At 51.0% G+C, this 14,103-nt stretch overlaps 1 protein-coding gene across 2 annotated transcripts in view; it reads right to left on the bottom strand.

Moving 5' to 3' along the window:
* Positions 1–4,341: 4,341 nt before the first annotated feature.
* CSPG5 (chondroitin sulfate proteoglycan 5) overlaps positions 4,342–14,103 on the bottom strand; it is a 52,889-nt gene continuing 43,127 nt past the window's right edge. The window contains exon 6 of one of the 2 annotated variants that reach the window (XM_058727136.1): positions 4,342–4,735. In XM_058727136.1, coding sequence (XP_058583119.1) covers positions 4,672–4,735 — 64 coding nt within the window. In that variant the 3' untranslated portion in view covers positions 4,342–4,671. The remainder of the gene's footprint in view (positions 4,736–14,103) is intronic. The other variant, XM_058727137.1, reaches the window with a different exon arrangement.

Genomic DNA, 14,103 nt, shown 5'->3' with positions numbered 1-14,103 from the left:
CCTTCTGTCCCTCCCTCTTCCTTCCTTCCTTCCTTCCTTCCTTCCTTCCTTCCTTCCTCCCTCCCTCCCTGTGTCAGCCTCAGTGTGGGTGACTGTGGGCTGTAGCAGTGGTGGGGAGTTTTAGGAGCAGTGGGGGTGCAGGTGCCTGGGTTCTGTCCAGCAGCAGCCAAGTCCACAGCAACGCTTCCAGTGGCTCCATGGCTCCCATTGCTCCCCTTTTGTCTGTAGTCTTCTCACACTCTCTCTCCACCACATATCCAGCTCTGTTTTGACCTACAGGCCTTCAGGTGTCCCATTTTCTTTCTGTGAGTTGGGACTTGCCCCCCCCCCCCCCCCATTCCCTTCCCTTCCCAGCATGATCCCATGACTGCCCTGGAATTCAGAGCCCTCTGGCAAGCACCCTCAGTGTTTTCACCTTGTTCTCCTCCTGAGAACAAGTGCCTGCTCTACAGCCTCCAGCCCTAGATACATTCTTCAGCCCCACTTCTCTGCTTCTAGTCATCACTGGTAGAAAACATCACATGGCCCTGCCCCAGCCCCACTTCAAATACTGTTGCATCCACACCACAGTTTCCCTTTGCCTTCCTTTGTCTAAGTTGATGAAATGTTTCCACCAAGTGCTGCCTGACACCTCCACAATCAGATCCATGACAAAAGAATTCTTATAACTGCAAGTTGAAGGTGAACCCACAGGCCCCATAGACTGCTGGCAAAAGCAAAGCAAAGCGGGAAGTGGGTGTGGGTAATCTCTAGTATATCCACCAGAGGGCAGCAGATACTGCCTAAAGATGCAGGGTAAACAAGGCCTGGGTGATCCTGAAACTTGCATTCCGGAGCGTTTCCAGGGTGCGGGCGCTGACCGTCTTTAGCTCCCCTCTCTGGAAGCTCGGCAGTGGACTCTTCACGGGCTCTCCTGCTCCAGAATCGCCCTCCCTCGGTAATGTCCTTACTACCCTTACCCCTCCACCTATCCATGGCGCCCTTCTTGCTCAGAGTAAAGGTGGGACTCTTCACGTGGCTTTGGAGCTGGCCCACTACTGCTCTGACTTCCTCTCCTGCTGCTCACTCACTTCAGCCTCGTGTTGCTTCAGTGGCCTCAGTGGCAAGCACACCTGGGATGTGTGCTTCTCTGTTTCCTGTCTGTAGGACTCTTCCTCTACATGTCTCAGCTTCTGCTTCCCTGATCTCCTTCAAGTCTTTGCTCCACGAGGCCTTCCCTGAGCTCGGTCCATGTGGTAGCCACGGAGCTTGCACTAGCCAGACTCCCTTTCCAGAAAGATCTTCAGGAAGAGCCATCACCAGATAACCTCCAGCTCTCAGATCCTCCAGTGTCCACCTGAGCTGCACAGAGCCTTCCCTGAGGTCACAGTCTTCCAGGGCAGCATCTGGTGACTGAGTGAGGCAGGGGCTATGGAACCTTGACCTTTCCAGCCTAGATGGGACACTCTGACAGACCAAACTTGCTCCAGAACTCCCCACTGAGGCTTTGTTGCCTTTGTACCAACCAAGCTCTCCTTCTCCCCAATCAGGCTGCCTCCCCCATCTTTTCATTGGCTTACCTAGGGCCCCTCCTCGCTAGGCTGGGTGGGGGCAGGGATTTTGTCTCTTTATTCATAGAATAAAGAAGAGTGCCTAGAAGAGTGCCTGCCTACAGCAGGTGCTACATAAATGTGATGGGGGAATGAATGGGACAAGGACCTGTGGTTTGTTTGCATAGCTGGAAGATGTGCTTTTGAGAAAGGTTGTAAAAGATGGAGGAGGAGAATTCTTAGCCTGGCTTCCCTAAAAGCTGAGTCGAGATGGCGTTGCTTACAGGGAAGGGAAACCTGGAGCAGGGAGAGACAGAAGTGGGGGGACTGGGGCAGGGTTGTGTTGTCAAAGTGCAGGAGTCTTCTGGGAAAAGCATGCAGAGTGCACCTGCAGGACAGGTGACTGGAACCTTTTTCTATTGGTTTCCATCCCCACTGGTGGAGGGTCGCCCGGGAGTGCACACTGCCTGTACCCTCGAGCCCTCTGCAGAGCCTATTTGGGGTGAGGGGCGAACAGACAGAGGGAATCAAAGCTGACATGGAGGAATGTTTGTGAGGTGCTGTGTGACCGCTGAGGTGAAGGCAGGGGACTCAGAGGCCATGCTGGCCAGGAGGTGGGAGTGATGTCATCAGAATGTGGCTAAGGAGGGCACAGAAGTCACAACACAGCTGCTGTAGAGGGGGTGAGACAGGAAGCCCACAGGGGCTGAGCTGGGCTTGGCAGTGAGGACCGGGAGAGGAGGAATCTGAAAATGCCATGCAGGCTGGAGAGGTGACAAGACTGAGCCAGGGGGAAAGGGATAAGGTGAGGGGGGAGGCATGGGTTTAAAATGAACATGTCTGAGCCCCCAGACATGGAGGTGGGCATGTCCGACAGCCTACATGGGAACCTGTGGCCCAGTTAGTGGTCTGTGTCAGAAACTAGGTGGGGGATCACCGCTGTTCTGGCTGGAGTGAGGAAGGGCCGTCTCTCTGGGCCTCCCCTTGGTCTTGTCTAAAATCCCAGTCTCTAAGGCTCCCTTTAGCTCCAGATGGCTGGCTGAGCTCTGGCTGATATGACTCCCCAGATGAGCCATACTTCCTGCTGCCTCGGTGGTTCTCCTTGTTACCTCCAGGAGCGAATAGATACCCAGACCCCCTGCCCCGGCCTGCCCAGTTTGCTGCCCTGCTCAGCTTTGGAGTAGAGGGAGAACAGAAGCCCTTGCGAGGCTCCTCATTACCAATCAGAGATAGAGGGGGGTGTCTGTTCTGGGCTGCCCCTTTGGAGTTTCATGAGGCCAAGAGAAAGATAAATCATTCTTTAAAATCTCAACAGCCACCTGGGTCCCTGAGAATTGTGTGGATAGGCAAGGCAGGGTTGGAATGCATACCTCCTAATAGAGGGCGGTGAATGGGCCCTGTGGGAGCCGGGCTGTGAGAAGTCTGGGCCTACAGCTGCCATGGAATGTGAAGAATATGGTGTCTAGTAAGTATATACTTCTTCAGCCCTAATGTGAGGTAACCATGCCACGGCTCCAAGCTCAATATGGCTGGCTCTACCTGCAGAGTCCTGAAGGAGTTTGGGAAATTTAGAGGCTGTGGCTCCAACCTGAGGGTACCTGCCCCTTCCAGGAAGATGGTTCTCTGACTGGGAGCTGGCAGGAAAGAGAGCTCGGTCCTCTGGCCCGCATCGGTCTGGAGTGGAATTTTCATCCCGCCGAACTAGGAGGAGAGAGAGTGGGAATGGCACTGATTCAAATATCATAGCTTTCCTTTTTTTTTTTTTTTAAGTTTAAGTTGCTTTTTTTTTTTAAGTTTATTTTGAAAGAGAGCGAGAGTACAAGCGAGGGAGGGGCAGAGAGAATCCCAGGGAAGCTCCATGTTGTCAATACAGCTCCCGATGCAGGGCTGGAACCCACGAGCTGTAAGATCATGACCACGAGCCGTAAGATCATGACCTGAGTCGAAATCACGTTGGACACTTAACTGACTCAGCCACCCAGGCGCCCCTGGCTTTCCTTCTTTTATCGAGTGTTAGTAGGTGTTTTGAATACGTTTCTTTTTTTGTTGTATGCCCTTAGGTCAATTTTCAGAGACTTAACATTTTTTTTTTTAATGTTTATTTATTTTTGAGAGAGAGAGAGAGAGAGAGAGAGAGAGAGAGACAGAATGCAAACAGGGGGAGGGGCAGAGAGAGAGAGGGAGACACAGAATCTGAAGCAGACTCCAGGCTCTGAACTGTCAGCACAGAGCCCGACTCGGGGCTGGAACTCACCAACTACAAGATCATTACCTGAGCTGAAGTCAGACACATAACCGGCTGAATCACCCAGGTGCCCCTCCAGAGACTTTATAATTGTCACCAGCTGGACTGGGGAAGGGGACTGCAGAGCTCCTCATACTGTCAAGCCAGAAGTGGACCTCTAGGGGACTGTTGAAGGTATCATTACTATTTTGCTTGGATGTTACAAGATATCAAATCAGTAGGTGACCATCATCAGCATTGAAGTAACATTTCTACTTTCTGCAGCTCTTTCCTATAAAAAGAGCAGAAATTGCAGGGGCGCCTGGATGGCGCAGTCGGTTAAGCGTCCGACTTCAGCCAGGTCATGATCTCGCGGTCCGTGAGTTCGAGCCCCGCGTCAGGCTCTGGGCTGATGGCCTGGGGCCTGTTTCCGATTCTGTGTCTCCCTCTCTCTCTGCCCCTCCCCCGTTCATGCTCTGTCTCTCTCTGTCCCAAAAATAAATAAAAAACGTTGAAAAAAAAATTTAAAAAAGAGCAGAAATTGTGAGGGGCAGCATGGGGTATTCCCTCCACACCCCCCCCCCCCACTCCATTCCCCCGTTGCTGAGGCTAAGTTCTGGGTGGGTGCACCTGAGGCGGTAGCTCCCTTAGTCAGCTCAGGTCCCTCTTACGTGAGAGGCTGTAGATGGCTTCAGTGCCACTGAGAACACTGGGGCCCTCGCGTCCTCACCCGGGCTCATAAAGTGGAGACGAGCTGGGAAGAGTTGAAGCTTCTTCCCTCCAGTTCCTGGAGCAGGGGGTCATTCAGAGACGGAGGGGCCCTGTCCCTAAGATTGTCCTGAGCTGGAGCTCAGAGATTTTGCCTGGGGCGAGGAGAAGGCAAAGGGAACTCCAAGTTTCTTCTCAAAGGAACTGACTTCATTTGCAGCAGAGTGTGGAGAAGTTCCAGCCTAAGGGCACTCTCAAAACAAGGCATGTTGTGCTGAAAAGCAATTATGGGAGATTCATTAGAGATAGAAGTTAAATGGTAGGTTGGCTAGTTTACCAGACAGAACTGGGGAAAGATATCGCCAAGAAGAGCTATCCTGGGGTCAGAACAAATCTCAAACATGGCCCTTAAGAGATGTTCCTTCAGGGGTGCCTGGGTGGCTCAGTCAGTTGAGAGTCTGACTCTTGGTTTCAGCTTGGGTCATGATTTCACGGTTCATGAGTTTAAGCCCGGCCTTGGGCTCTGTGCTGGGGGTGCAGAGCCTGCTTGGGATTCTTCCTCTCCCCTCACCCCACTCTGACCCTCCTGTGCTCATTCTCTCTCTAAATAAATAAATAGACTTAAAAAAAAGAGGGGGCGTGTGTCTGGGTGGCTCAGTTGGCTGAGTGACTGACTTCAGCTCAGGTCATGATCTCATGGTTTATGAGTTCGAGCCCAGCATTTGGGCTCTGTGCTGACAGCTCAGAGCCTGGAGCCTGCTTCAGATTCTGTGTCTCCCTTTCTCCCTGCCCTTCCCGCACTCACGCTCTGTCTCTGTCTTTCTCTCTCAAAAATAAATAAACATTTTATAAAAAAAAAAAAAAAAGAGAGAGAGAGAGAGAGAGAGAGATTCCTTCAAAGGAGCCCCATCTTAACTAGATCAGTCTGTGGGTCAGTTTATGCCCCAAGGCATACTGTTGAAAACATTGATGGGGGGGGGGGTGTGAAACAGGTGATGGGGATTAAGGAGTGCACTTGCGATGAGCACTGGGTGACGTATGAAATCGCGTGTGTGTGTTTTTTTAAGTAAACTCTGCACTCAACATGGGGCTCAAACTGACAACCCCAAGATTAAGAGTCACATGCTCCACCAACAGAGCCAGCCCAGGAGCCCCAGATGGCTCACTTTTTAACAACACTGAATAATATTCCATTACCGGATGTACCACAATTTATTTATCCTTCACCTGCTGAAGGACATCTTGGTCGCTTTCAAGTTTTGGCAATTATAAATAAAGCTGCTATAAACATCCCATGCAGGTTTTTGTGTGAACATGTTTTCAATTCCTCTGGGTAAATACCAAGGAGGGAAACTGCTGGACTATATAGTAAGAGTACGATTAGCTTTGTCAGAAACTGCCAAACTGTCTTCCAAAGTGCCTATACCATTTTGCGTTCCCACCAACAAAGGATGAGAATTAATGGCATTATTTTAAATTTCGTTGTTTGACAGTTCGTTGTACTGAAATACAACTAATTTTTGCATATTGATCTTGTATCTTTCAACCTTACTAAACTCATTTATTAGCTCTAATAGTTGTGTGTGTATGTTCCTTAGGATTTTCTACATACAAGTTCATGCCATCTATAAGTAGAATTTTGCTTCTTCCTTTTCCAATCTGGATGCTTTTTATATTATTCCCTTGCCAATTACCCTGGCTTGAACTTCCAGTACAAGGCAACAGGGAGACTCACATTTCCAGCCCACACCTCTCTCCAGGCGTCTCACTGACATCTGTACATGGACACCTAATAGGCACCTCCTACCAACTCATGATCACCTCCTCAAACCTGCTTCTCCCCCAGTCTCCCCCAGTTCTGACCTTCTGGTGTTGAAGTCAAGTTCCCCTCCATTCCTCACTTTCTCTCATCCCCACATTGGATCCATCAACAACACCTGGTGCCTCGGCCTCCAAAATATGCCCAGCTCTACAACCACCAGCCCACTCTGAACCTCCAGAACCACGTGCTTGGATCAATGCAGTAGGCTCCTAACCAGTCCTCCTGCTCCTGTCCTTGCCTCAGCCTCAGCCTAAGTGCAGTGACCCTTTTAAAACTGAGTTAGACCATAGCACCCCTCTGCTATAAATCCCTCTATGGATCCCATCACATTCTGAGAAGAGCTGGGGCCCTTACAGTGACCTCATTGCCTAGGTTACATTTCTGACCTCACCTCTTCTACCAGCCTCCCCATCACTCACCCCTCGGTGCCCCATTGGACTTCTTGCTGGTTCTTGAACACCCCAGGTAGTTACCTCCAACTGTTGTTGGTTCCCTTTGCCTGGAATGCTCTTCCCTCAGTTATAAGATCTGCACTTGGTTGCCCCTCGCCTCCTTCAGGCTTCCATGCAAATGCTATCTTCTCGGGCAGATGATATCTCTCCCATATCAGAATAAATCCCATTCCACATGATCTTCTTACAACATGATAATGACACTCCTTTAGGGGTAGGGTGGATGATGTCTGTGTTTCCTTCCCTTGGACCCCGACAGAGTTCTGTAATTGCCTTGACCAAGGTGATGGCAGAAGTGACCCTGATTTCCAAAGCTGGAAATCTCTCCCACTCACATGCTTCTAGAGCCCTGACTGCAACATGAGATGCTCTGGGGGAGAGAGCAAGTGGAGAGAGCACAGAGAGACAGAGAGAGATGTGGCTCTCTGGGTCTCACCCAGACCAGGCACCAGACATGTGAGTGAAGGAGCCCTCAAGGTGATGGTCCTGGCTCACACACCCTCTGACTGCAACCTCATGAGACACCCCGAGTCAGAACTACCCGGCTCTCAAATTCCTGACCCATAGAACCCAAGAGGGATGGTAAATGATTCTGGTGCATAAGCCACTTGTTTGGGATGATTTCTTACACAGCCATAGAAACTTGATTTTTCTACCTGGCACTTACCACTACTTGACATATCATATATTTTAATTACTCAGTGTGTCCCAAGGGCAGGGATTTTCGCCTGTCAGCTTCATTGCTGTACCACCAATGCCTAGATCCAGGCTTTGTACATAGTAGGTGGTCAATATTTGTTGAATAGAATGAATGACTATACCTAGTAAAATGACCAACAATGTACACAGGAATCATGATGCTAGTTTAGATGGTGGTTACCTCCAGGAAGCAAATATCAGGGGCCTTCATCATATGTGTATTTTCTTCTCGAAAGAAAACAAGCAAATATGGCAAGATGCTTACACTTGATTAAAAAGTGAACTTGCCACATTATTTTCTATCCTTTCCATGACAAAATATTTTTTATAAAACTAAGACTTGTACATAAATGTTCATAACAGCTTCTTTTGTAACAGAAAGTGGGGACAGACCAAATGCCCATCAGGTGGTGAACAGATAAACTGTGCCGTATTCTCAGCAATAAGAACAAAATACTGATACAGTCAACACCCAAAACCATTATGCTGAGAGAAAGAAATCCTATCCAACAGAGTATATACTGAATGATTCCATTTATAAGCATTCTAGAGCAGGCAAGACTGACCAGTGCTGGGAAGACATCACCTCAGTGCCTTTCTGGAGGTTCAAGGCCTGACTTCCAGACAAGGCCAGGCAGCCTTTTTGTCTCACATTCCTTCTTCTAGTCCCAGCTTGGGCCTTCCCTCACCAGGTGACCCTGAGCAAGTCATGGCCTCTCTCTGGGCCACAGTTTCCCCCATGTACATTTCAGTGGAGGCTGGAATGGGTGTCTGATGCTTCCTCCCATCCTGACATTCCAGGATTCTCTGATTCCCTTGCAAGCCATGGCCACCTCGGGAAATCCCTTGAGCCAGCCTGCAGGTGGCTTGGGCCTCCCAGGCAGGGTGAGGAGCTCTCCCTCAGGGTCTGGAGCCCCAGCCTCAAGCAGACCTGGATGGGGCTGGATGCCAGGCACCGACCTTGAGTGGGCTGGGGCTTCCCTCACTCCTGCAAAGCACAGGGCTCGGAGGGTGAGAGATCTGGCAATGCCCCCTCAGCTTTTATTCCTGTCTCTAGGGCTGTGCAAGCCAATGAAAATGCAGCCCTGAGAATAAAAGCCCCTTGTCCAGAGTTCTGAGCCCTAATCCTCTTACACGTCAGCAGCGGAAAGCCGGAGCCGGTGGCAGAAGGGCCGCTCTGATTTCCCTGGCAGCCGTCCCTCGTCCCACACTCTGGTGCCAGCCCCGTCCCATCACACAGTCTGGCATCCCGGGCCAAGGAACTGCACAGCTGAATGTAATCACCACTCAGGTCTCTGATGATGGAGCCATTAGACTGTGAGCTCTGGCCGGGACTGGCCAGCCCAAGAGAGTCTGAGCATCCACCGGCCACAGGATCTACAGAGCCCCAACTTTGCCCAGTGTGGCCTGTCCCAAGGGTCTGCCTCCCTCCCCTGGGGGCCCAAACTGTTCCTCAAGCGATAAAGTCGGGGGGACTTGACTGGATAGTCACAGGGTCTATCTGAGCTCACCCACCCCTTCAGGAGGCACAATCGGAGCCCCTGTCATAGGAGTGGAGGGACAGACACCTCCAACCAGCCAAGAAGTGCCACAGCAACAGTGTGGCCACGGGTAGGTGCGTTCAACCTGCCCAACCCCAAGGAGGCTGGGCAAGATTTTGCGAACTTTGAAGAGAGAAGAGGGGGTGGACAGGGCACTGGGACCAGGCTGGGAGAAGAGGGGACAGGCCCATTCTGAGGATGTGGGGAGAGTAGCTGGCAATGGCCACACAGACACTGTAAAATGTAACCTGTGCTGGAGGCCTGGGCACCTGCAATGGGCGACACTTACCCCAGGGAGGCAGGGCTTCAGGAAGCCAGGGGACAACTCTGGGCATCGGCTTTACTTGAATATTTAGTTGGGGGAGAAGTGAAGAATTTTTTTTTAAATTTTTAATGTTTGTTTATTTTTGAGAGAGAGAGAGAGAGAGAGAGAGAGAGAGACAGAGCATGAGTTGGGAAGGGGCAGAGAGAGAGGGAGACACAGAATCCGAAGCAGGCTGCAGGTTCTAAGCTGTCTGCACAGAGCCCAATGAGGAGATTGAACTCACAGACTGCGAGTTCATGATCTGAGCCAAAGTTGGAAGCTTAACCAACTGAGCCACCTAGGCGCCCCGAGAAGTTAAGAATTTAATGTATAAGTGCTACAATAGTCGATCCTTTAAAATTAAAATAAACAGGGGCGCCTGGGTGGCTTAGTCGGTTGAGCGTCTGACTTTGGCTCCGGTCATGATCTCACAGTTCGTGAGTTCGAGCCCCATGTTGGGCTCTGTGCTGACAGCTCAGAGCCTGGAGCCTACTTCGGATTCTGTGTCTGCCTCTCACTCTGCCCCTACCCCACTCACTCTGTCTCTCTCTCTCTCTCTCAAAAATAAATAAACATTAAAAACAAAAATTAAAATTAAAATAAACAGAACCATGAAGTCGAACGCAAATTTCATGTGAATTTTAAAGATGAAATAAAGAGACTTAAAAAAAAAAATGTGTGGGGCGCCTGGGTGGCGCAGTCGGTTAAGCGTCCGACTTCAGCCAGGTCACCATCTCGCGGTCCGTGAGTTCGAGCCCCGCGTCAGGCTCTGGGCTGATGGCTCGGAGCCTGGAGCCTGCTTCCGATTCTGTGTCTCCCTCTCTCTCTGCCCCTCCCCCGTTCATGCTCTGTCTCTCTCTGTCCCAAAAATAAATTAAAAAAAACGTTGGAAAAAAAAATTAAAAAAAAAAAAAAATGTGTGTTTGTAGAGATACTTCAGACTCTGCTAGCAGACCCAGGGCCCTGAGCAGAGGGCCCTGCTTCCACCTTCCACCCGTAAGGTGCAGCTGAGAGAGATGCATGTCCATGGGCAGGTATTGTAATGTGTCCTGGTAAGGGTAGGATCAGAACGCTGTGTGTCCCGGGAACCTGGTTGGAAGGAAGGCCCCTCAACGTACTTCAGGCCCGTGGGCAGGAAGAAGTGGCAACTGAGTCCATGGCAGGGAGGAGACTGTGCAGCAACCCAGGAGAAGGGCCGAGACAGGAATGGTGATGTCCTGGGATAGAAGCCAGAGTGGAAGTAGGGGGCAGGCAAGGTCACACACCCCGACGTGCAGAGGTGCGGGTTGGAGACCCCGCCCTGCTGCTGCGCCTATGTTCCTCTGCGGCAGACGGGGGAGAGGGGGACAGCCCGGGACAGGATTGCAGTGGGGCCCGCAGGTTCAGCTTTGCCCAGTCCCAGAGCTGATGCATGCCAGAGGTGGGGTTCTCTGGCACTTGGGAGCCAGGCATGGGCCCAACAATATGGGTGCCCTCAGCCTCCACAGGAAAGGCCCCAGGCAACGGGGCCCCCAGCACACTGTGGACTGCCTCTCCTCTATTCTTTTTTTTTTTTTTTCAATGTTTATTCATTTTTGAGAAAGAGAGAGAGGGAGAGCATGAGCAGGGGAGGGGCAGATTGAGAGGAAGATGCAGAATCCGAAGCAGGCAGGCTCCAGGCTCTGAGCTGTCAGCACAGAACCCAACACGGGGCTCAAACCCACGAACTGTGAGATCATGACCTGAGCCGAAGTCGGATGCCCAACAAACTGAGCCACCCAGGTGCCCCTGCCTCTCCTCCATTCTAATCATGCTTCCACCCACACCACTCCCTGGACCTGTTCAAGTCGAGGTCATCCGGGATACCTACGTGGCTCACCCACGGCCAGGTCTCACTGCTCCCCACCTCATGGAGCTTCAGCAGCCCTTCACATGGCCCATCACGCCCTGACACGGGTTCTTCAGCTCATTTGCCTGCCTGTCCAGCTACTCCCCCCACTGTTCCTTCTCAATTTCCTTTGCAGCTCCCTCCTCTTTCCCCAGGGCTCTGAGCCCACAGTGGCTTACATTTCTGGTTTTAGAACAATTGTTGCAGGTGTTGAGGGCTCTCTGCTGGGTGTGGACAAAAGAACAGCCCCTTCCTTTCTACCACATCTCACAGCCCTGATCCCCTGCTGGGAACCCCTCCTGCTTGCCCCCCCCCCATTGCAAAGGATCTTAGTGTGGTCCCCAAATCTGCGGCTGAGAGCTGAAAGGTTCCGATAGCTCTCTGAAGATTTCTCACTGTACTTCACACTTGTCATACACTTGTCACCCCTGCTGCTCCATTCAGTAATTCCTTCATGACTCCTTTAACCCCCAAGGATTCACCTCTCCTGGGCCCTCGGGAAACACAATGAGGAAGACAGCTGTTTCACTGAGAAACCAGAAAATAAGTACTGTGCCTATAGATTTTTTTAATGCAAATTTCAAAATAACTTTCCCTAGAGGATTAATAAGAACATAAAGATATTTGAATGAATATATAAGAAGGTTAAGGGATTAAAAAATGCTGGTCTGAAAAAAAAACCTGTAGAAATATACTACTAAATTTTTATGTCCCTCTTTCTATATACTTGGTTAAAAAAGTAAGATACATTAAGCAATCATCTTGGGATGAGTGACATTATTCTAATTGTGTACTTGAGAATAATGTGCCTTCGGTAAGGTTTTTTTCCTTTTTTGTTCTTTTTTAAGTAGGCTCTGGGCCCAACGTGGGGCTCAAACTCATGACCCTGAGATCAAGAGTTGCATGCTCTACTGACTAAGCCAGCCAGGCATCCCAGTTGAGGTTTCTTAAGAAAAAATGCACAGTTGAAAGAAAGATAAAGCACATTTGGTAAACCTAATAAACATTGAAAGAAGTGGAGCGGGGGAGAAGAAAGAAAGATCAGTCTGGTGTGATGTCTCTCTCATTGGCCGTGTGTCCCCATCCTCGATTAACTTCACTGAGCCTCACATTCCTTCTTTTGAAGAACAGAGAAAGTGATGCCTACAACATGTCTGAGGGCTGTTGTGAGAATCAGATGAAGTAATGCTCTTGAGCGCCTCATCTGGTACCTGGCTCCAGAACAGCTCTTAGTAAGCATACTAATCACAATTCAGTAAAGCCCAAGGAATTGAGGGTTACGGTGAAGGAATATCATGGTCATTCAAGGGCTGAGCGGCAACCTTCTAAATTTCCCCCATCAAGCCTGCTGTCACCTACATGCTCCTGTCTGTATCGCGCCAGAGGAGCCCAGATGTGATGCAGGCCCAATGGCAGCCTCCGCTGACCCCACGGGGAGGCCTGGAGCTAAAATGGGTCATCAGGATTGTCTGGCATTGGGCCAAGGTGGCCAGGGGTTTTGCCCCCAGCTGGATCAGTTGTTGGATGTGGGGGGCCACCGTGAGAAGGGGGTGACCTCGAGCAGCTGACCAAGGTCCTTCCTGGGGGAGCGTCTGGGTGGTGGTGCTGACACAGGACGTGGGTGGGCACAGAGGTGGAGGTGCTGGAAGGACCATCAGGGCGAGGTTATGTGGAGGGAGGGCTGAAATGACAGAAACGGGGAAGATGACCTGGAAGCTTGGCCTGTGGGTGGACCCTGAGCCAGCTGGAGCTCTGGGAGTTGGGGGCTGTGAGCCCTGTTACATCCTGAAGCTCGGAACCATGCAACCTGCTGCCTACAGCTCCACTGATGGGCTTGCAAAGTCCGCCAGGAAGGAGAGCTTGAGTGGGAGCTTCACAGTTCACGAAGCGCCATTCACACTCCCCATTCGCCATCCCCACCGCCGTCATTAGCTGGTTTTCAACGCCACTAACCCTACACCCCGGAACTGACGTAGCCAGAGAGGAGTTGATAGCAGGGGAAAAGCCAGGCCCCAGGCTGAACGATGACTTATGAAGGGCTTGGTTGGGGGTGTCCTGGTGGCACATTCAGCAAACACAAGGGTGGCGAAGATATGGGCAGTTAGAGCTTACATGTTTCTAGAGGACACAACTAACTGTAGGGCTCAGAATAAGCTTACCAGGTTAGAAATACAAAACTTGGTTTTGACAAAGGCCAAGTCCAGCTCACAGGTCCCCAAACCCAACTGAAGAGTTAGAGCAGTCACGTTCCTCAGGAAAATGACCTCAGGGACTGCATGAGTATCAGTTCAGGACGACCCAACAGAGGCATGCACGGTGCGGGCGTGGGTATAAGGCAAGTTGTCAAGGTCCTCAGACCCAAGCAAGAAGAGTCCTCAGGGTCAAGGGACATGCCTGTTCAGAATCCATACTCTCCTCTTCTAGGCCATACTCGGTACCCGGAACCCCAGAATCTCTTGCCCAAATAGCCCTGAGCCTGCTTCCTTAGCCCTCTCCCTGAGGGATGGGGTTGGAGAGGCTGAGGGGTATAGACAAAGCTGGAACATGGGGATTCAGGTGTCCCTATGCGTGTTCCTGGTGTGTCTTGCATTGAAGGTGGAGACAGGCCTAGGAGGGAAGGGGACCAGGCTGCAGGACTGCTGTCCCAGCTCCATCACACTCTGGGGCAGAACTCCAAGTTCAAGAATCCTACATGCAAGCTTAGCCTTCCAAGACATTAGGAGGGTACGAAGATCAAGTAGCAGAGCTTATTGAATGGTTAGTGTGAATCGTAACTTGTAAACTTTCAGACATGGATCTGCATTTGTACTTCAGGCCTGGCCCTGTGAGTGCTGGGGTGAACCTGGGCAAGTGTCCCCTCTGGGTTCACACCTAGAGTACAGAGACCCCCGGACCCACCCAGGATTTCCTGAGAAGAGCACCCAGGAAACCAGGGGGCCAGGAGAACCATCATATGA

Source organism: Neofelis nebulosa, chromosome 4 (genome assembly GCF_028018385.1).
Source record: "Neofelis nebulosa isolate mNeoNeb1 chromosome 4, mNeoNeb1.pri, whole genome shotgun sequence".
NCBI lineage: Eukaryota > Metazoa > Chordata > Mammalia > Carnivora > Felidae > Neofelis > Neofelis nebulosa.
Note: the sequence above shows the minus strand (reverse complement) of the source record. Positions and strands in the feature narration are given on the sequence as shown.